The following is a 22,779-nucleotide window of genomic DNA, read 5'->3' as shown; positions in this document are numbered from 1 at the left end:
ATAAAGTTCCTTCTTGTCTGCTGGTCTTTGTGAGAGCTGAGCCATAGGGTCTGTCACCGAAACCATCACACACAGGATGTCCTTGATCATGGCTATCTCCTGGGTAACTAGTGACAGAACAGGGAATGGCCTCAGACTGTGATAGGTTGATAGGAAGGATTTCTTCTCTGGAGTGGTGAGGCAGTGGCACAGGCTGCCCAAGGAGCTGGTGGGGTCACCATCCATGGGGGTGTTCAAGAAATGTGGAGATGTGGCACTGAGGAACGTGGTCAGTGGGCACGGTGGGGATGGGCTGGGGTTGGATTGGATGATCTTAGTGGTCTTTTGCAACCTTAATGTTTCTATGACTAAGGGTGCTGCACACCGTGTGAAGCAGGAGGAAAGAAGACAAGAACTTTTGGTTCATGTAACTATTTCTTTCTTTTTAATTATTAACCTGTGCCTTACAGTACAATAGGAAGGAGTGTGAGTGAACACTTTGCTGGTTCCAGGAACTACTCTGGCAACACTGAGAGGGCAATAAGGTCTTGTGACAGCAACCTTGTCTGGGCACCGATGTGTAGCACACACACACACACACACGCAGTCTCCGTCTCTTGCAGAAGCTGGCAGTTTTAAGGCATTGAAAGAAACCTACAGTTGTAAATCCTACATCAGATTTGGCACGTGTTGGAAGGCTGGAGCGGAGGCGTGAATGTGGCATTTGGCAGCACCCAGCCCTCCTGGCTGTACGTGGTGACAGGCACTGGGTGCCAGTTCCCAACCAACAAACCTCATGCACATGGCCAAGATAACGCTACTGAGAAACAGAAGGAGTTGTTGGAATGAGAAAGAAGACATTCCTTATAGTTTAAAATGTAAGTGGCTCACAGACCAGAAACAAGGTGTGTTTATGGCTATTTCTGTGCTTCTGGGTTAAAAGTGGATGGCTACACCTCGAAGAGGAGGAAACACTCTAGCTACACATGGATTTGGACAGTGGGTGAAGGGTTGTAGCCTTAACCCTAGTTGTAGTTGAGTTCCAATGCCCTCGCCACCCCCTCCCCAAACTGCAGTGAGTCCCCTGCTCGCTGCCACAAACCCCCGTGCACCCACAACACCCACCAGCATGCACCCAGCGACCCGTGTGGCCGCCACCTGACTTGAGAGGGAGCAGTGTGCTGAGCTCGGCCCTTGCTTTGCCAGAGGCTGCTGAGCCCTGACCCTGTGGGGGTCATTATAATCAGAGCTACTGAGCACAACCCGGTGCCCAAGAGGCAATTAAAGGGCCGACTGAAGACTGCTCCCCCTCAAATGCAAAAGGGATGGGATCCCCACCATTACTCTTTAGGATTTGCAATGATTCCTCCACGTACGTTGAATCTCTCCGCCTTCTTGGCAGTGGTTATGGTCCCATCAAGCATCCCAGCCTGACCAGGTGGTATCTTGGAGCTTGCTCTAGCCGCCTCTCTTTGCTCCTCTTTCTTGTAGGATGGAGTGGAGGAGCGTGGCTGGAAAGAGTAGGTGGGGTTGGGGAGGGGGTTCATGGCTGGAAGGCCAGCGCTCCCCATGCTGAACAGGTTTTCCTCTCCCTCCAGCAGCTTCCTGCAAGCACAGCACAAATGAAAGGGTTTAGGTGGGGGTCACCTCACAAGGCACCTTCACAGCACCAGGATGCAGCTGATTTGGATGAAAACAGACCCAGGTCTGATTTTGGTGCCAGGCTTGGCTGCATGGAGCAGGGTGTTGGACTGGGCTCAGACAGGGCCAGAGCACCCTACCTGTAGGCAGCGATCTCGATATCCAGGGCCATCTTGACATTCAGCAGGTCCTGGTACTCCCTCAGGTGTCGAGCCATTTCAGTTTTAGTGTTTCGCAGGTCAGCCTCCAGCTGCCCAATGGTGTCCTGCAGGGAGCCAATGACAAGGGTTCTCAGGACCATGTTTTGGTTTGGGGTGTTCTTTCTCCCCACAGCTGTTCAGCTCTGCACATCCCAACCAGGAGCTTGGGTGCTAATGGAGATGGAGAAGCAGGCAGAGTGCTGGGCACAGCTTGTAACAGCATGCAGTGGGAAGGGGCTTTAAACACTGATGGTTTTATATATTCTTCAGTAAGTTTAAACACCATCAGGACAAGTATGGGGTTCAATGGGACCAGACAGAGCCCCCAGCAGATGGTTGGGACACAGCTCCAGGGCCAATGGAAGGGAAAAGCTTGCACCAGGAGGGGAAGACCAAATCCTGTCTGGCAAATCTGCAGAGCTGCTGGCCTGAAAGCAGCAAAACCCACCCCCACAGGGGATCATTCCAGGCCAAATGCTTTCCCACATTGGATGCCCCACTGTCATCAAGGCTGCACGATGGGCACGGACAATGAGTAAGCAGTTTGCAGCAAGTGCCTGCAGAACCTGCGGTGGCCACTGCAAACACCAGCTCCCATCTCCTACAACCAGCCCTTCTCACTGCCTCTGCCATAGCACTGAGCATCATTTAGCTCCTAATTAGGCACACTGTGCAACAAACTGTCACACTCACAGCAGAGCCTGTGGGTCATGAAGTGAGAAATCACTGTTCTGCAGTTAAATCAGTTTGAAGTACAGTGCTGTTTAACCCAGCTGCATTGTTGCTGTTCTTAAATTCCAATTTTATTCCAAATATAGGTTGCTCCCAGGTGTAATCCTTCCATCCACTGAAGGAAATGTTGCATATTGTCTATTTCCACAGTATTTGCTGAAGGCCTCAAGTACCCTGCAAGCATTGCAGAGCTGCAGCCCAGCTTCCTAGAGAGCCTGGCAGGATGTGGGCTCCATGACACAGCAATACTTGGCAGAGGAACAACAGCAGCCCTCGGGTATGAAGTAAAGCTGTCGTTTCATTATCAATATGGAAATGGCTTGATTTGGAAACCAGAGATCGCTTAGTAGACATGTAATACAACAATCTTGGGGTTTATTATGTCCTAAACCATGGACATTTTCCCTGTAATAAGAAAAAGGGGTCATGTTGTATTAATGGAATAAAAGGTATGGAGTGCTCAGTGTCCACCCCATAAATCTGTCCAAGGACACGGGATGCTGGGATCTGGCTGCCTTTGCATCTGCAGTGCCGGTGCCAAAAGCCAGACCCCAGGGCAAGTGGCCAAGTCTGGGCAGGTGGCTTCGAGGAATTACCCACAGTGGGGGGGAGTGACCGCGGACTTGGGGGACAGGGATGGAGTGATGTCCCCAAGCAGCACCTGTGTGTGCACAGAGGTCTTTGTCCCCTGCGACAATAGGCTTTGCAGAGGGGTGTCCATGCTGATCCCTCCCGAAAGGCCTTTCCTGCTCCCTAGGGTGCCGAGTACGGAGGAAGGGTGAAAGCAGCGGGCAATGCTCAGGCAGGGCAGATGGAAGCCCTGTGCCGGGGAGAAGGCTGCAGGGATGAGGGCACTGCGCAGAGCGGGGGCACCGCAGCCGCGTGGGGCGGGCGCGAGGCATCGGTGCAGGGTCAGGGCGGTGCCGTGCGATGGGGCAGACGGTTCGGGAGGGCAGGGCGGGACGGAGGGGACCCGCTCACCTGCAGCCCCGCGGCCTCGGCGCTGTGCCTTTCCTCCAGCTCCTGCAGCTGCCGCTCGAGGGACTCGTGGGCTCCGCGCAGACTCTCCATCTCCACCACCCGTGCCTGCAGCTGCCGCCGGCACTCTCCAGCCTCGCGGCGGCTGGCCCGAACGGCCTCCTGGCTGCGGGCCGCCCGCTCGTGGAGGCTGGCGCAGCGAGCGCGGTACCAGTCCTCGGCCGCCTGCAGGTTGCGGGCCGGCAGCGCCTCGTACTGAGCGCGCAGCTCCCGCAGCGCAGCCGCCAGGTCGGGCCGAGCCGTCGGGGGTCCGGATGCCGGTGGAGCGGCGGCGCGGAGCGCAGCTCCCAGCTGTGCCAGCTGCTCGGCGTGGGCGCGCCTCAGCTCCGCCAGCTCCTCCCGCAGCGCCTCCGCCCGACGCTCCAGGTCGGCTCGGTCTCTGGCCGCCCCGTCGGCCGCCTGCTGCCGGGCGCGCAAAGCCTGCTCCGCCTCGGCTCGGCCCCGCGCCTCCTCCTCGCATCTCGCCCGCAGCCGCTGCGTCTCCTCGGCCAGCCTCGCCCGCTCCAGCGCTGCCTGCGCCCGCTCGCCGTGCGCCTCCTCCAAACGGGCTCGCAGGGCCCGCAGCTCCCCGCCCAGCAGCTGCCCCAGCCGGCGCGGCTCGGGCGGCAGCCGCCTCAGCTCCGCCAGCTCTCCGGCCAGCGCCCGGTTGCGCTCTTCCAGCGCCCGCACACGCTCGATGTAACCGGCGAAGCGCTCGTTGAGGCCCCGCAGCTGCTCCTTCTCGCTGGCACGGCGCGGCTCAAGGCCCTCGGTGCGGCCCGGGGCCTGGGCGAGCAGGCGGCGGGAGGAGGCGGCCAGGGCCGACGGTTCCACGCTGTAACTCATCGCGGCGGAGAGGAGCGAAGCGAGGCGGGCGGCGGCGGAGCGCTTATGTACGGCGGGTCGGAGCAGGGCGGGGCGCGGGCAGCTACGGAGGGAGGGGTGCGGAGCGATGGGATGCGGGGAGGGGCGGGGGGATGCGGTGCTGTCGGATGCGGTACGGAGCGATGGGATGCGGTGCTGTGGGATGCGATATGGAGCGATGGGATGCGGGGCGGAGCGGGGCGCGGAGCTGCGGCGGGGCAGCCGCGGTAGGAGGAGGCGGGAGCTGTCCACCAGGCGCGGTGCTGAAAGGCTGCGGCGGGAGGGTGCGGGGATAGATCGTTAGGTTGATGGATGGATGGGTGGATTAATAGATAAATGGAAATATGGGGGGTGTAGGAGTGGACGGACACACGGGAGGAGAGATGGGTGCTGTGAAACGCACACAAAGAGCCAGGTGGATGCACAAGCACTCAGAAAGGCACGGACACATTCACACGTACACACGCTGAGTGGCAGACAAAGGGAAGAGCAGACGTGCAGAGAATTGAGCACAGACGCACAAGGAAGGAGAGGCAGAGATGCTTAAAGAAGCAGGCAGGAATGGGCAGGTGGAGAAGCACAGGCAGGCATACAAACAGGCAGGAACACCGATGGGTGGGCACACACCATGTACATGCACAGAGCACTCGTCCCCACCGGTTCTGAAGGGAAGTCACACTGTGTGTTTGTGCCGGGGTGGCAGTGTCCTGGGTGCTAGTCCATGCCCCACACAGGACAAAACATGCAGCTGGGCTTCCTGCTGCAAATCCCTTTTGCATTGATCAGAGCTGGAGCCTGGTTTTCCCACTCCTCCTGTCCCCATTTATCCTCTCAGGTGGCAAGAGGATCATGTCAGTGAGGTCCAGATGGTGAGACAAGAGGGTGAGCAAGCCAGGACTGGAAAGAGTCATTGCTTCTGTAACAGCTGCTGCTGTTTCAAAGAGACCAGCCAAAGCAGGAGGAACGGTGCTGGGATTCAAATCCCCTCAAGATCGGAACCTGGTCACTATCATGGCTCTGGAGGAAGCCCCGCAATTGTGGCAACACCTATGGCTTGTATAGGAGCCCACATCCCAGCTAGCGCACTTGGAAGGTGGTCACAAGGCAGAAACATCCCTTTTCTTTGTGAGTGAGGTGGGTGCAGCACTACACACACAGTTCATTGCAGTTCACTGCTGCAGCAGGCTGGTCCCAGATGTGCTGTCAGGGGTTGGTAATGGGATGCACATGCATACATATAAATCCTGCCTTCGTCTTGTGCACCTGCCTTGTAGTGTATGGGGGAAATAAGAAGTGTCAGCCAGCAGAGACAAAACTAAAAATCCAGGAAGTATAAATACAAGAGACTTGGCTTGTGCACTGCTTTCCAGGACTCAGATCTGCTCTCAGAGCTTTCCTAGAAGCATTCAGTCTTTGTGAAGCCCATTTTAGCACAGCCATTCCCTGCCCTGCCTCATCCATAGGGGCGTTCAAGGCAGGGTTGGAAAGGGGCTTTGGGCAGCCTGGTTTAGTGCAAAGTGTCCATGGACACAACAGAGAGTTGTAACTGGATGGTCTTTAAGCTCCCAGCATTGTGTGATTCTGTGACACAAGTACATGTGTTCCGGCGGCAGAGCAAACCCTGCAGCCTCATCCTATGGCCTGGATAGGAATCTTCACTTTGATCTAGGCTGGTTGTTTGAGGAGTCTGAGTCAATAAACGACAGCAACCTCTTCTTTCCCGCAGGGTTTATCACAGTACAGCGCTGTGTCTATGCTCTTTGCCGACACTCCCTTACATCCTCCGCCCTTCCTCCCTCCTCGCACACTCTCCCCGCTCCCTGGCTCCCGGAGGGGGCGGTGCGGGTGCGGCGCACGCGCAATGCATCGCGCTGTGCTCTGCGGCAGCGGTGCGGGGCACTTCTTCCGAGCGCGGCGGGAGGTGAGCACCGGCCGGGGCGCGCGTGTGTGTGTGTGTGTGTGCGTGCGGGTGCGTGGCCGGGAGCGTTGGAAGCGACCGTTCGGAACTGATGGGGGGGGAACAGGGCAGGGGGAGCCGGGGAGGGGGCTCCGTGCCGAGGGGGAGCGCAGGGAGCGGAGCTCCGGCTGTGCGCATCGAGACGCTTCCCCTCCGGCCGCGCAGGGAGGCACCCGTTGTCCCCGCTGCCGCCTGCCCGTCCCGGGTGCTCTGAGCTGCTCGCTCCGTGTGTGCCGGATCCCCTCGGAGGGGGGATCACAGCACGAGGCTGCTCCGCTCCACCGCGTTTCTTATCTCATTTTGTGCCCCAAAACGATGCCGTGAGCAGCACGAGGCTGGGATACTGGGTGATACTGGGTGATACGGTGCGGGCTTCCCCGCTGTGCTCACGGGGACCGTCAGAGGCAGCAGCTCGGGCAGGATCTTTGAGGCGTTCCGAAGTGTGAGATGGTGAAACGTTCCGCTGCTGCCTTTCTGAGGCTGAACGGCTGCATGGCCGGGAGCCGCTCGGAAATGGCCTTGAGAATGTTACCCCGTAGTGTGGGGACTGCTGGAAAGTTTTTATTTCTATATAACATATATATTTTGTTAGTTCTGGAAGGTCTAAACCACAAAGATTGCAGCTCGCTTTCTGAGGGACATATATAAACGTAGCCTTTCCTGTCTGCCTCAGTGTAGGTTAACACCTTATCGCCAGCTCAGAGCTGTGTTTGGTGCTTGATCCAGGTGATCTGAGGGGTCTTTTCTGACCCTAACAGTTCTGTGATTCCACTGATCCATCCAGCTGTTTGCTTTGGGGACTGGGCGGTACGTGGTGCCTAGTGAACAAAAGGGAAGACTTACAACCCATCTCAGGTGCTGCAGGGCTGTGCTGGAAACCAGAAGCAAAACTCAAAGCTACGTGTTGATCTTCAGGTTGCACATTGCGTTTGTCACGCTGGCACAGAGGGTGAACTGCTGTGTTTTAACTGCAAGCTGATCAGCCCGTGTCAACCTAAACATACTTTAGAGCAGGGCTGCTATTTAAAATAATCTATTTAGTCCCGACTCCAAAAGATCATTCAGGAACTTGCTGGTTCGATTAACAGCAGTTGGAGTTTGTTCAAGCATGGACGTTGTTTCATTATATAGTACAATACAACCTTTACTCTGTATAGCGTCATTCAAGCAAACTGTATTGCAAAATGCACCGCTGAATTACGTTTGAAATGCTCCATTGAATGAAATACAATTGCAGAGATAAATGGGGAGAAAAACTGTAAGAATGGGACAAACATTTTCAGCTGAGGTTTGAGGTTTGGAGCCTGTCAGTACATTTGCTTTGGTTGCATTAGTGTTATATACCCTATCTAAAACCACTAGAAATATTTGTCCTGTGCTTTTTTAACATCACCAGGAGTGTTTGTTTGTGAAAAGAAAACACCCAGAAAGCTCAGTTTGATGTTTCCTGTTAAACACAGCAGTATTGGGATCTTTAGAAATACACTGAATGTCGTATTTCCCTTAAAACCTACACGTATCTTGTTTGTGCATCTGAAGTAAAAAGGAAACAGACGATTTAAATACGATGTTTTAAATGATGCTTATTGAAAAAGCAGATAGGTTTATTTGCTGGCCTTCTACCTGTGATTTGTGGTGCAGCTGAATGAAGCGATGCTTCTGTTAGAAAAATGAAATGTGGCTTGTTAGTTTGCAGAGCTGTTATCAGGAGGTGGCCTGGGGCTGGTGCAGGTTGGGCTGCTGCTTCCCTGGGGCAAAGTGAGCTGACCCACAGCCTTTGAGTCTGCATGGGTTGTGGGTTGTGACTCACAGGAGGTGCAGGAAGAAGGGCTGGCTGCAGCTCTGCCCAGAAAATGGTGGGTGAGAGACAAAAGTGGGTGTGCTCAGCAAACCTTTTGTATGATTTGAAAGTGAGGGAATGCTGTTCCCTTGCTTTCCATGCAATGCAACCTGCCATCGCTTGGACGCTGCTGGAAGTCGTGCTGAGGTCTGTAATGACCCACGGAAGTGTTACTGTGTAGGAGCTACTTGGCCTGAGGAAGGTGTATTAATGGTCTCCAGCCAAGCTGCAGTGGAAAGTTGTCATAGGAACTGGCTTGCTGTTTGGCAGGGCCTTGTCTTTAGCCTGTTAAAAGCACACCTCTGTAACTAATCACCTCGGGATAAGAAGGGCTGCTGTGCCACCCAGCACAGAGCCATGGAGGGGACAGGCACGTGGGCTCTACCCTGAGGGAAACTGAGGACAGCCCAAGTGGTGCACCTTCCTGCTCTGCGCCGTGTCCTTGCCTCGGGGTGGCTTGCCAACGTGGGTGTCCTGATAGAAAACAGCTGTGGTTTTTTTAGCAGTGAGAATAATGGGATGGAAAACTGAACAGAATGTGCCCGGAGTGGAAGTCTTGTCTCAGTCCTCAGGATGAGATGTTACTAAGTCAGCGCGTGGGAATTCTTTGCTTATTGTCTGTACTCCATCTAGTTTTTTAGTTTTATTTCTTATGTCAGCAACACAAACATTTGAAATGGCTGCGGTTTAAGTCTCTAAAAGCTGGCTGTTCTATGTTTAAGCACATCTTACAAACTGTGCATTCATATAAATGAATTCTTACTCTAAAACATGTTTCCCACTTCTAAAGAAATTACTATTATATGTCATGTTATGATGCTCGTAGCAATGATCTGTATTTTGCTTTTTAATCACTATGAGTTGTTTACTGGAATGGTTCCTAAAACCTTGGACTGTGCACTCTGCCTAGAGAGTGCGTATAACATGACTCTGCTTAACACAACCACAGAGACAACCCAGTGTGCACAATAAATAGAACTTAATGTACAGTAAATAGACCTTAAGCAACATCTGGACAATATTGCGTAGGTATTTCAGGTAGCCACTGTAAGCGATTGCTAATCCAAACCTGGCTACGTGAGGGTAGTTAATAAGTCTTATGAATGTCTTTGCAGGGCTAAAAAGGTGCAAACCTCTGATGGGGGAGATGCTTTCTTTTGTGTGAAGGTGCAGGGTCAAGAAGGGAGACTGAGTAATTCAGCCTAAAAACCAAATCTGACAGCTACCCATAGGTCTAGCAGTGCATTTGCCTTACGGTTAGGCCGGGATCCCATCTGCTCTTACTTCCTGGACTCTCAGGTCCCCACGTGTGCGAGCACTGGATGGCTGCATGCCAGCCCTTGTGTTCCTGTCACTTTCTCAAGTCTGGTGCAGAATGGCAGAGGCTAAACTTGTTGCTTGCAGTGTCCCCCGCTTATCATTCTCAGGGCATGACTACCTGCTGTGGACTTTACCAGCACAGCCAGCCCTTTTTTGGTAGTTTCATCAGCAAGAGGGTTCTGTCTGAGCCAGGGAAGTTGGAAACCCCACTGAGCTTGTTTGTATGCTGCTCTCTGTTAACGTGCAAGTAAAGAAGACGGGCAGGTTGTTATCCTGTGCCACTTAGCAGCGGAAACCGCTTTAAATTCTGCAAAGGTGTGAGGTGCATTAAATGCGGAGAGCTGGAATTGCAGTAATGAAGTACCTGTAGTGGTGATGCTGGCTGGTGAATGGTCTGTTCATTTCTCTTTTGAAAACAGAGGTTGCACCACTTCTGTAGAGCAATAGAAGAAAGGGAGGCCTAGTCAGATGTGAGTCTTTAGAAATTGGAAGGTGGCATCAAAGTGAATTAGAAACAAGTGTGTGGGGACAGTGTACCCTAGTGCTGCTTGTGTTGCACTTAAACTGTAATTGAGCAGTTTCAGTGTCCAAAACTACCACTCCCTCTCATCTTAGCGCTTGCAATTTGTTTCAAAACAAAGGTTCCTTCAACAGAAGTTGAGGTCATTATGTAGTCTAAACTTAGCCTAATTTAGTTACTGACTATTCACAGCTCCCAGCTGCGGTCCAGATATTTTCAAACAAAGGCCTACTCTTTCACACATATGCTTACTGCTAGATTATCATTTAACTTACTTGGCACATTTGGTTCAGCGGAAGGGGGAAGAGAGGCTTCCTGTGTGCGTTTCTATGAGAGGCTCTGAAGTAGAGTGGTTTTCCACTGTTTACTTAAGAACAGCCCTTTGGATTAGCTGGTTTTGACCTGGGCCTTGTACTTCTCCGTGTTAACATTGGCATAATACATAAAACACTTGAGACACATTATTGCTGGATCTTTCAGGAAGAAAATTCTCACTGAACCCTCTGTGAAGGTGCATTTCCAAAAAGGCTTTTTTCAGCCAGGATGGTCGGGCCTTGATAGCCATGCAGGGCTGCTCTGGACTGTGGGGCCTACGGAGTGAGTTGCCCCTTCCCTTGGGTGAGCTGCTGCCTTTCCCCAGGCAGCAGCAGATGTCTGCACTGCTGGAGTAGCAACAGCTGCATCCCTGCTTTGTGCATCCGGTTCAGGGGGAGGTGGGATGCTGGTGAGGTAGGGTTTGCAGCTTACATTGGTTTTTTTCATCTGCTTTGCCAAACAGTAGTAATGGGTGTTAGTCAACTCGCATGTTACTGCTTGGACTGAGCGCTTCTTGGCCTTTCCATCAAATGTAGCACATCTGGCCACAGCATGTAACAAGATAAGCTTTCTATTCAGCTTCTAAAGTAACCTAGAATAGAAGGTAAACTCCAAAGGGAGAAGACTGATGGCTTAGTATAAAGCATGCCAAAATCCCAGGGCCAGCTGAATTCAGCTGGTGTTTGGGTTGGTTCAGCTGGTGATGAGTTGCATATCGACGTGAACAGCAATAATTAGGAACGTGGGGTCAGAGAAGAGCATGTGAATGTTCTGCCCTCAGAAACCCAAAGAAGTGCTGAGTGAGATGTATGCCACTGCTTTGTAAACAGCGATCACCAGTGGCAGCATTAAAGGGTAAGTGCTAGTGAACTGCAGGTAATTTTGGAAGTCACTAAGTGGAACCAGTTGTAGTTAAAAGCAAATAATCTTTCTGGATGCTGTTCTTAGTTTTCTCCGTCTGAGTTAGGATTCTATCCTTTTTTTTTTTCCTCCTAAGGAGGAGCTGCATATGTTCGATGTTTGCAGCTCACTCATTTGGATATTACAAAGCAATTCAGTCTCAAGACTGTGAAGATCTGAAGATGTGTCAGAGTAAATGACTGCAAGGATTAATCCTGAGTGTTACGGCTAAATCGTGTGCCTTCTGACATGTTGCAGTGTTCACTGAGTGTCTACAGATACCTGTAGTAGTTGCATAGTTATTTTTCAGTGCTTGTTCATTTCAACTCATTTCATGTTATAGTGTGTATGTGCTTCTGGGTTAGGATGAGTTCCCTCCCTGAAGAGAACCAATTAGTTGACCATAAATTTCAGGTGCCCAGAGCACCTGTTAGCTTGAAGCTGACCCTGGAAACTGCCCTTCCAGTTCAGTTCCTGTAGCTTTGCCATCATTGTAATCCAAGTGGCTGAGTGGTGTTGGAAAGAGGAATTGAAGATAGAAGCAAGCCAGGCTGGTAAATCATCTGTTCGTTCTGCTGTCTGGAAACTGAGGCAGGAGTCAGATTTCAGTTTCCACTTCACATTGCAAGCATCTGTCAGTTGGTGCACTAGTGGTGTTTATGGGCACCAGGAAAGTACCTGTTCTGTGTCTGTGAGTGTTTAGGGCTGGATACTGCATGTGCAAATTTCCTCTGGCTTTTAAAAAAAAAAAAAAAAAAAAAAAAAAAGAAGAAGAAAAAAAGAAATTGTTGCTGAAAGCCAAACACAAACACATTTGTGATCTAACCTTTCCTGTTTGCCTTTGCCTTGGCAATAGATTAGGCCGGTTCTTAACCTCTTCTGTTATGTGTACTGTAACTTCTCTTGCAATATTGCACTGACAGTTTGATGAACCGAGGCCAAGAAATCTGCTAGCTGTGCTTGAGCAATCATGAGGGAAGGGATGATAAAACTCAACCAAGCTGTACTCATCTGCCACTCATTTTTCTTCACAACCTTGTAGCAGGTAGATATTAACAAAGTAATAAAAACCACTTGCAGTCTTTGTAAATGTATGTGTTCTGGTGTTGAGAACAAATAATTGGTGAATAGAGGGCATGCAGAGAGCTGTCTTCCCAAAGCCCGATGCTGTGGGTCTTTGAGTCTCCACTAACGAGTTACTTCGTGTTCCCCAAAGAGAAGTCATGGCCCAAGGGAGGGTTCAGTGTTGTTAACTCTCAGCTCTGGTTCTGGGGTAACGAGGACCTGCTGACAACGCTGCTTTAGTTCTTTTTTAATGTTCTCTCACCCTTCAGGCTGGAGTGTTTCTTCCAGGTCACAGATGCAGGAGTGGATTTGTTGCTTCATCCGTGTCCTCTCTGAGCGCAGTCTGTGTTGGGACAAGTACAGGGAGAACATTGTGTGTGCCCTCCTCAGCTCCTGCCAGGGAACAATCTCCTGCGTCAGCAGGATTGATTTGATGTATTAAAAACTAGTGAACTGAAGGGTCCGTGGAAGTCTGGTTGTGTTTTCCCCAAATGAACATAGTGTTCTGTGTTGTGCTTGGGCAGGGTTGCAAAAGGTTTGTGAAGAAAAGAGAGAAGTTGATACTGTTAGAGAACAGCTTAATGTAGGCCTTTGGTATCAGTCGATAAAGCTGAGACAGTTAGGTTATCAAAGGGAAGCCAGAGACTGAGCAAAAGCTCAGTCATCAGAGGTGTTGGGTTACTTTGCTGATGAATTGAGTTACATAGGTTGCGTAAGAAGCGCTGGATGAATTAACAGACTTTTGGAAGAGCATGAGAAAACTGCACAGAAAGGTGTTCATAAAATTGATTTACTCGCAGAGTTTCTTGAAGTGATGCCTCAGTACTACATATCTCTCAAGATTAAATGAGATTTGGGGGCTGATAACATGTAGGTGGGGACACTATTGTGCCCTAAGGATAGGTTTGTAATTTCATTTGCAATCAGACAGACTATAATTACTACATTTGCCTCTGATTAAAAAAACAGGTCAAAAAAGGAACGAGTTGTGCTCTCCGTATGCAGAGGGGAACTGCACGCTGCTAAGAGCACTTTGAAACACCTCCAGACTTCACACTACCTGCCTTGCAACTGCTCTGCTTGTCATTGATAGGTAAGATCTCAAAAGGAGAGACTGAATTTATATATAAGCGAGATGCAGGGGATGGTGCTGGAAAACAGAACTGGTAGCAGTGGGGAAAAAAAGACTTCTAACTGATTTTGACAGGGCAACTCTTGAGATTACCACATCATCTTAGCTGTTGATCTCAGCATTTATTTTCAGTAACTTTATGAAAGAAAGTTGAAGCATGCCAGCTTCTTTGCTGAGCAGCACGTCCCTGGGCTGGTGCTGCATGCGATGCCCATGGGACTGGTGCGGTGCAGCCAGCTGGCTCACTGCACCTGGGCTGGGCAGGGACAGCTTCCAGCCCATAGAGATGGGAACAGTCTCCAGCCTGCAGAGATGGTTCAGCTGCAGATTTTGCTGTTGCATCTGCTTTTGCAGCTTGTAAACATGTACAGAGAGGCCATTCAGTGTGGAAGAGAGTTCAGGTGTCTTTTAAAAGTCATCCTTATTTTCACTTCTACTTTAAAAGATTAGAAAAGAAGTCAGAATAAGCTTTCAGGATCTTTGCTTTTTTTGTAAAATATTAATGAAGTAGGGACCATGCTCTTCAAAGACACCTCTTGGCTTGTTTTCTCATACTGGTTAAGTACTGTCAGCAAGGGAAGCCAATAAAAATGTTGTCTCCCCCACCTTCCGTGTTTAGAAGATAAAGAAGGCTTTTGGCTGTTTGCGTTATCCAAGCTGACCCAGTTGCATGCTTTCAGAATGACTGTGTGCCTGATCTGAGCTGTGCAACTCAAATACTTCGTCGGTTACCACCACGCTGCTGGAAGGGCTTGTTAAGGCTGTACTTGCTTCCTGAGACACAGCGGTATCGAATGAAAAGCATCATTGTCTTGAAATACCCTGATCTGCCGCCAAAGGAGTTACTGTTGTATAATCCCTATTAGCAGGTTGGAGTGGCGGTTGTTCCTTGGTCTGAAATTGGTATGTGGACTAACGGCTTCCAGTTTTCTCACTGGGGACGGCACGTCTCGTCATGCTCACTCTCTTTGCGAGTCACAAACTTGTAGGGTTGAGCCATCATGATCTGGTAGCAGCTTCTTACACAAGTAATGTTTCAGTTTGTTCTGAAGCAAAGCAGTAGAGATAGAATAGAAAAGTTTATTTTGGCTTTCCTTTTTGATTTGTGGAACTCAGCACGTTCATTTCTGTGCTGACATTTCTGCCTTTAGTGCTATTTGTGTTAACCTGCAGCTCAGCTAGCACTCTGTTATGCTTCATCTTTGTAGTAATAAAATTAGGATCTGCGGACATCAAACACTGAATCCCCACTATAGTGGGCATCTGCATCAAAGCTCACCTCTCAGTTTTAAGCTAGAGCATACACATGGGAATCCCTGTATGTTTCCTTTAGGGGGTAGACTTTATCACAGCAGAGAGATCAAACTCACCTCTGCATTTCAACCTTTTAAGACCTTGTGCAAGTAGAGCAATTGCTTACAGGAAGAACAGCACAAGTGAAGTATTTGAACTATCTTCTGGGTTTCTTGCAGGAATGTAACAGCTGGAAACAAGCAGCAGTGAGTACATGATGTTATTAGCCAGGTCCGTGCTTGCTGTTGGCAGGTGGTCAATTGGACAACAGCTTGGGAACCTCTGCAGCAGAGGCTGCTGCAGGCTGCTGGGCTCTTTCCCTGCAGAAGGCCTCTTAAGGAAGTGAGTGGCCCAAGAAATGCCTTTGTCCATTCACCTTCTCTCCAGGTGAAACCTTGGAGATTTCTCCTTCTTCCATTCTTTAAGCGTACTCTGCCTTCTTTTCTTCTGGTGGTGGGAAGTGCTGGCCACACTGGGCTTAGAGAGTGGGAGAACTGGAAGTACCTCTGGCAAATTGCTGGTGTAATGAGCAGCATGCTGGAAGTAACTTGACTGAAATGGCAGCTCTGCAGGAGATACTGAGAAGCATGAGCTGTGTGGAAGCTGGAAAATGTTCTCATTAGCTTATGGGAGAATTTGTGGTATCCATTTTAAGGTAGTAAACTCAATTACAGGTGATTCAGGAGAATAGATGGTCTCTTGATAGTCAGAGAGGGTCAGGTTTGAGGTTTGCTCCTCACAGAGTACTGTGGATTTCAGAGTATTTTTCCAGGCTCCTTTCTAATCAACCCTGAAATTGGCGATAATTAAGTCCTATTTAAAATAATGAAAATATTTAAAATGACTCTTGCTCTTTGAAGTTCCGGAATGATCTGAACTCCTTGGATAGAAATGGGGGGAAAAAAAACCTTAATAAATCTCCTCATTTATCTGTCCTAAGTTTTTTTTTTTTACTGCTTCTAATACATTTTGCTTACTGGATCATTGCTGAGGCTCTAAGCATGGTAGAGGCACTCTGTGGATATGGTTGTCACTAGAAATAGTCTGATAAACAATACTCATGTAAAATAAAACAGAGGTTTGTTAAATATATTGTATTTTATTGTTACATAGCTGTTAGTTTAAGATGTAGATTCACAGTAAAATTCAGCCTGGAATTAAATCTTCTAACAAGCCACACAAGCAGCATTCTGCCTTCTTATCCCTTTCCCATCCAGAAATAACCCATAACATACTGTCATCTATCAGTCAGAATGTTCTCAGATAAGTGTACAGGTGGAAATGCTTTTCCAGTTTCTCTAAAAGCTTTCCCTTGGAAATGCAGCATCACTGAAGTCCGTTCTGTGGTAGAGCACAGGGGAAGCAGGTATCCTTCAGAGGGAAAACTTGGAGCTGGTATTTGAAAGGGAAAGCTGGGGATGGGAGGATCAGTGCAATCCATAGAGCAAGGGCTGTATTATGAATGTAATGGGATATGATAGGTTTTTGAACAAACTGCAAGTGAGTGCATCTGTATTATTAATAGGTATTTAAAGGCAGATCTCTACTTCTTTAGTACCCTGCCATGCCCATACAGTTACCATTCTGAAAGCCTACCTCAAGTGCAGTTGAACTTGAGTAAACTCTGAAGTTTCTTTTGGAAGTAACATAGAATTAGAATAGGAAGAGACGATCTTGTCCTTTCCTGCCATCGAGAGCCTGAAGCTACAATGTCAAAGATGCAGATATAAGGTGTTCTATTCTTCAGATAAATAACTTAACTTTAGACAAAAAGAGGAAAATAGAAAGTGTATTTATTGTTTATATTGCTTACAAACATCTCTACTTAGAGACAGGAACATTACAATACATACTAGAGAGTCCTCCCATATCTCCACCAATTTCTCTGTATTGTTCTTCCTAAGCAGAGTGTGAGTAGAGATTTCAGTGTTGAGCTCACATGAATAGTTCCCTTGGGTTTCAGAAATGCCACCCACTGGATTTTTTTCTCCTTAGTTGGCGTTTTTGTTTCTAGAAGTTCTTCGTTACTTTGCCTCCTGGCAGTCCTGAGGTGTGTCAGAAGTTTATTACAACACAAAGTGATAGAATGGATGGATTGGAAGGGACCTCAATTATCATCTAGTTCCAACCTCTTGTCACAAGCAGGGTTGCCAGGCACCAGATCAGGGCCACATCTAGTCTGGCCTTGAACACCTCCAGGGCTTCAGTGTGTTTGTGACATGCTGAGCTGGAGCTTGTGGAAAGTTTAAAGGAAGTTTGAGGATTGTTCTCTTCTCTCTGCTGTTCTATGCCATGTTATCTGTTGCTTACAAAATGGGGACAGCACCTTTGACTGTCTCTGAATGTGTTTACAGTGGAAGAGAGTTTGTAGAGAACTCTGGGATGACAGGCATGAGGTCCTGCCCTCGTGGTGAAGCAGGAGATGCCGCTTAGGAGGATTACAGAGTCCAGGCCACATCCTGTAAGCTTTCCATCCCAAGGTGTCAGATGCTTCAGAGGACCAGGGGGTATGTGCTATAACCTGAGTGGGCTTCACCTCCACTGATGCTAGTTGTCCAAAGTGTCTGGCCTAAGCTTGACATAGATGGAAGTTACTTCAGTGCACAGTTGAAGGATAAGGATGCTCCTGGCAAGTAAGCCACTCATTCTGAACCACAGTGACACAGACAGACCTCTCAGCAGGCAAGTGTTTTTCCCTTCTCGTTCCCAATTTGTGAGGCCATGCTATGACCTGGGCCTGGAGTTTGAACTGTGCTTTGACTGAACCTACCCCAGTCCTTCTCCCTTTCCTTTTCCCCTTTCTCAGGACCATTAACTCCTTCCTTGCTGAGATCACCGGGCCACCTGGGATGGAGCAACCTTGCAGCCAGGGGTCAGGAACATCTTGTGGCTTGGCAAGGCACCAGGAGCTCTGTGTATCACTGCCTCGGGCCAGACACAGAGCCTTTATGTACCAAACCTTAGCTGTGATCATCGATGTCCCTGCTCACTTTGCCCACGTGTACATACACGTGTGGGTCGTGCTGACAAGATACCAAGGATTCCTAAAGCAGCATGTGTGCGAAAAGGACAGATGTAGTGCGTGGCAAATTGGTGCCTTGGGATTGGTTTGCTGCGAGTTTGTTTTCTGCTCCATAAGCTCTTGGACAGGATCCTGGAAAGAGTGGACTCGTCACTGCTGTTTTGTTTATCCCTACATTTTGGTGTGTATGCCTCTGATTTGGCATTGCATCATCCAAGTGTTGAAAACAAACTCAGAAAAAATACAAGCGGTGCATGTAAACCAAACACATCAGGTATTATCAGGTGCAGACATTTCTAACTATTGGCCAAAAAAAGATGAAGAAATTAACTCGTAAAACTCCTTGGAGGGGAGTGCCTCTATGCCTGTTATTTAACCTGTAGGAGTGTCTGAAAGAAATACACTATCTGTGATTCTTACAATCAGCTGAGGCTTAACAGAAGAAGCAAATTAATTTCTTACAAAATATGTGTTAAAGATCTGATGTTCTTCTGGACAAAAGCACGTGTAATGGATAGTAGCTCTGGGCTGAAGCTTTGACGTGGAGTTTTAAAATACTTATTCAAAATGAACCCTGTGCCCTAAATGCTATCAGATGTTTAATTAAGACTGCACCAGCAAGGAGCATGTTTGCAATAAATTATAGGGAGGTGTTCTAACATGCTTCATCTATGTAAAGACTTCTATTTTTATGTGAGGCTATTTACAGATTATTGATTTCAAAAATAGATCAGTAACTAAAGAAAGATGCATCGTATTTCAGTTACTTGGAGTTGGGGATCTTGCCTGGCTGGATGCCTGCTCTCTTAGATGTTTATTCCTGTGGCTTACGAGTGCATGGAGTGATTCACCCCTTCTTATTTTTCTCCCTATATTTGGCACCGCTGTGAAGGGGAATATTTGTATTCAGGGATCAGGTCCCATGTCTCTTCTTTACTCAGGCTGGCTGGTTTTGGTACCTTGGACCACTGGAACAATTTCGTTCAAGTCAGTAAGACTTCTTGTGTGAGTGGAGTTTCTAGGTGGGAAAGAGGTATCGCAATATCATTTGTAAGTGATTAGTGTTTAATTTGAGAGCAGTAAGTTATCATCAGAGCTCCAGAGCAGCCTGCTAAGCTGTAAGAGTGCCTTTGAGTTTATGTAATACAAAACTGCAGTAATATATTTTTTTTATTTTATGCTCTGTGAACATTAAAAACAACTACTTTAATAAATAAATCAGCAATGCCTGAAGGCAGAAGTAATGTCTTTTATTAGAGCAAATGATAGACTTTGAAAATTTAGACAAGCTTGTATGCCCAAGAGCTTGTCTATTTTTTCCAGCCATACCAGTAGGTCTAATAAAAGATATTGCCTCTGTCTACAGACCTTGTCCTCCCTTTGAACTCTATTCATCACAGCTACAGAAAAATAACTGCTGGAACATTAAAATAATTCATGTCTTTCTTGCTTAACTGTGGAAACTCAGATTTTTGTGGCTTCCTCAAGGCTTGGATTTTTGAATCCCAACACTCAGTCTGATTCTTTCTGATCTCTCCTGTGTAGAAGAGGGCTTCGCATGGGAGCTCAGACTGCTTCACTGACTCCTCATTTTAGATGGGACACTGACAGAAGTAACCTGCTAACAGTCTTCTACCATCTGGGCTTTAGTATTCTTTGTGGGATGCTGTTGGGGAACTATCAGACGTCTGGCATGGAGGGCCTTTGGGTACAGACCTGTCCTAGTACCTGTGTCAGCACCTCTGTTTAAGGTGGCGTAATAATGATGGGAAGCAGATGAAGTGGGAAGCAGCTAGCATAATGGAAAGGCTCTCATTTTGGACATGGTTGTAAGTCTTCAGATCTTGGTGAGCAGTTTGCATTCAGCTGGCAGATCAAGATCTCACAATCAACCATGCGACAGTTTTGTACAGCTATTTGATTTTCCTTTCAGAGGCCTTGAACACGTGTATCTTTTAGATCTGAATCCATAGCTCAAGGCTAGTAGCTTTACAATAGCTCTGGGTAAGATGATAGTGGTGATGATAATAAACCATCTCACAATGCTTATGGGATAGCCCATTTTCCACCTTTTGAAGACAAGCTTTCTGTAGCTTTCAGTCTTGGGGTACCACAAGATCCTGAGGCCTGTTGTTGTGTGTGGGCCTTGAGCTCCCTAAGCCCTCTCCTCCAGCAGGGCTGCTGCAGAAAGCCCCTGGCAGGCTGTGCTGTGGGCACAACGCCCCGCTTTGAAGAGAAACAGGTTGATGCTCACAGGCTGTTCATTCCCTTACTGCCTTTGGGCATTGCTTAAATTGCTGGTAATTGCTCATAAGCCCTTAGTGGCCTGGGCTGGGGCTATTTTGGTAGCTGTGTCTCCCTGCATGCCCTGTTGTGGAAGCTGTGGTTGGCTGACGTGCCCGCGTCCCTCTGGCTGTGCTGACCTCCTCCCTGGGGGTGCTGTGGGGAATTGGTGGCAGGCAGCTCTCAGCACAGGAATGCATCCCCGTGGCTGCCTGCCAGGGCCTAAATTTGGTGACCTTTAGGATGTGGCATCAGATGCGTTTGTAAACGTTGCTTATAGTAACTGAAAGACCGGCAGTGAATGCTGGGGGAGGGAGGAACGTATTCTTTACAGCCAAGCTATTTGCCTCCTGTTTGATTTTTATGACCAACAAATAGTAGGCGAATGCACTAGCAGATGCTGTGATGATCACAGCTGTTGGTCTTTAATCAAAATTAAAACTAAGAAATGATACAGATTGCCTCTAGGAGAGCGAGCACACCATGACCGCCAAAAGCACGGTGACTTCCAGTTGTACCATGAATGCATGCTGTGCTCTCTGTTTGCTGAAATCATGTTTTCCTTCTGTAGAACAAAGGGCAGGCTTCTTTTAAAGGTGTCTAGAGATGGTTATGGTGTCATTACCCATCTAGCTTGTGGGTGGTTGTGTTTCTTTTAAGGAAGAGCAAACAAAGCAGGCCCTGTGGTCTGGCAGCTGCATGATTGCACAGAGCTGTAGTTTTGTGTTGTGCCTCATCTGATGTCCCTGTGGGACATGTCTCCCACCGGTGTGTGAATAACACAGGGGGGAGTGTACCCCTCTTGCTTCAATGCACAGCCTTCCTGGAGCTTTCTACAGGTTTAGTTTTGACAGCCACTTCTTGTGAAGGGTTGCAGATGTTTGTGTGTATCAGCATGGGTAGCAGTGCAGTTTGAGTGGGTTCTCTCTTTGCCCTAGTGGGGCTGACCTTCAGATGGCAAAAGATAATAATCTTTATACTTCCCTTCAATTTCTTCTGCTAAGTTGGCATCAGTCTGAAGCACTGTCTTTCCCCAGAGGCCAAATGAGAATTAAAGCCAGAGGAAAGGCACTGTATTTTTACTGTGGTAAACGTGACAAGGTTGGTCCTGCTGGAGTTGGTAGGGTTTACTTTGCCTGATCTATCTCACATGTAGAAGTTAACTTTTCCAACAGTGTTAGTGTATGCTTATTTGTAACTCTTAAGATTTAAAAAGGAAAAAAAAAAAAAAAAAAGGTGACTTTTCAGCAATGAAGGCAAGGTCTTTGTTCCTAAATGCATTTCCAACACAGTGGGTAGGTATATCTTAGAAGTTTCAGCCATATGGAAGAGCCCTCCCTACTCTTGTCTTGGCTCCCCATCTCGTCTGCCATCTCAGGAAGGCAAAGTACCACTGGGTACTTCGCAACACTTCCTGAGTTACATTGCATCTCTTAGCATCAGGAAACAGGCAGCTTGTTGGTGAAACAGATCTCGAATTTAAGGAAGATTTTCTCTTCTGGTTCTTTCAGAAATAAAGAAGCATTTAAAGATGACAACCTCGTGGAGTGACCGACTCCAGAATGCTGCAGATCTCCCTGCAAACATGGACGGGCATGCTCTGAAAAAGTACCGCCGGGAAGCCTATCACCGGTAAGTCCTTGATGGAGCTTCACAGCTGAAGTGCTGACAGAGAGGGAAATATGCTAAACACAATCCTTACCTTTCTTGCTTCCTACGAGCTGTTGCAAACTGAAAGGTCATTCCCACCTCCTAGCAATTCTGGATAGTAGAAGATGTTTTAGGATGTAAGGCTGTATTTGCCTGCAGGAATGTACAAACAGTAGAGGTGAGATGCATGTGCTAGAGCAAGCGAAAGTGTGCTTTCTGAATGCAGCTGAAAGATTAATTCCAGGTTAAATTTTGGGATAGAAGCTTTGGAGTCAAGAAATAGTAAGTGACAGAAACGTTGTAGTGATTATTGTGCTGCAGAATGAAAGAGCATAAGTTTAGGCACTGGAATGTAGAAGTAAAAATAATGAAGAATCAAGTAGGGCAGCAATTGAGTGTTCAAGAATTGTGTATCTACATATTGACCTAATGGCTTCCTTGTCTGTGGTAGGTGCCTAAAACTGTCATTGCTGTAAAAAAAAAAAAGAAACGCACAACAAAAAACAAACAGAAAAACAACAAAGAAAACAATCTAAATAAACAGGATTATGGAATAAAATAAATGTTGTTGCTCTCATTTTATCACTTAGGAATCAAAGAACAGAGACTAGATTGTTTTCATAAGATCACGTTGGGTGTTTGGTTGAGCCAAGAATTCAGCCCACAGCTCCCAAGGTCCAAGACCTCGAGCATAAGGTGGTTGCAGTCTGTATCCTCATCAGATGTCTGGACTGTTACAGCATTAAAAACAGCGGTATCTAGTAATTGTCAGTATTCTGACTGTGGGAGGTGTACCTTCAAATTTTAGCTTGTTTAATTTGAGAAGTCCTGCAGTATGATAATCAGGGTATGTTCAGCAGGAGTTGGGAGATGGAAATCTGATGCAGAAATAGAAAAAGATGTCAAGTTTCCCAACCTCATGCTTAAATGCCATGTTGCGTTTGTGATTCATACGTGGTGGTATTTCTGAGGAAATGCTTAAGAAGTGTTAGATATCTTTGAATCTCCAAATGGAATCTAATTAGAGAAAAATGCCTTAACATGATATG

General features: G+C 48.0%; 2 protein-coding genes across 7 annotated transcripts in view; one reads left to right on the top strand and one right to left on the bottom strand.

The window, feature by feature from the left end:
- Window positions 1–401: 401 nt before the first annotated feature.
- On the bottom strand, window positions 402–4,730 carry INA (internexin neuronal intermediate filament protein alpha). The gene is made up of 3 exons (XM_015866926.3): window positions 3,534–4,730; window positions 1,761–1,885; window positions 402–1,584 (listed from the first exon to the last, which is right to left on the bottom strand). The coding sequence occupies exons 1-3, from the start codon at window positions 4,413–4,415 to the stop codon at window positions 1,320–1,322; spliced, it is 1,272 nt and encodes a 423-aa protein (XP_015722412.2). The 5' UTR covers window positions 4,416–4,730; the 3' UTR covers window positions 402–1,319.
- Window positions 4,731–6,291: 1,561 nt separating this feature from the next.
- NT5C2 (5'-nucleotidase, cytosolic II) overlaps window positions 6,292–22,779 on the top strand; it is a 51,785-nt gene continuing 35,297 nt past the window's right edge. For 4 of the 6 annotated variants that reach the window (XR_014948731.1, XM_085554675.1, XM_015866923.2 and 1 more), the window contains exons 1-2: window positions 6,292–6,354; window positions 21,592–21,712. Coding sequence is in view for 2 of the 6 variants with exons in the window: in XM_015866923.2 (XP_015722409.2) it covers window positions 21,612–21,712 (101 nt within the window). In the remaining 4 variants the exon portion in view is untranslated. Of the gene's footprint in view, window positions 6,355–13,319; window positions 13,444–21,591; window positions 21,713–22,779 lie in introns of all 6 variants that reach the window. The other 2 variants (XM_015866924.3, XM_085554672.1) reach the window with 1 other exon arrangement.

Source organism: Coturnix japonica, chromosome 8, assembly GCF_054131305.1.
Source record: "Coturnix japonica strain WE chromosome 8, WE-NBRP24, whole genome shotgun sequence".
NCBI classification, from domain to species: Eukaryota; Metazoa; Chordata; class Aves; order Galliformes; family Phasianidae; genus Coturnix; species Coturnix japonica.
The sequence above is the reverse complement of the archived record's forward strand: the minus strand, read 5'-3'. Positions and strand labels throughout refer to the sequence as shown.

Excerpts from the sequence above, each read along its gene's own strand:
- INA (XM_015866926.3), bottom strand. The coding sequence starts at position 4,415 with ATGAGTTACAGCGTGGAACCGTCGGCCCTGGCCGCCTCCTCCCGCCGC. Across the intron at positions 1,886-3,533 it reads CCGAGGCCGCGGGGCTGCAG|GACACCATTGGGCAGCTGGA; the intron begins GTGAGCGGGTCC and ends GGCTCCCTGCAG. Across the intron at positions 1,585-1,760 it reads ATCGAGATCGCTGCCTACAG|GAAGCTGCTGGAGGGAGAGG; the intron begins GTAGGGTGCTCT and ends CTGTGCTTGCAG.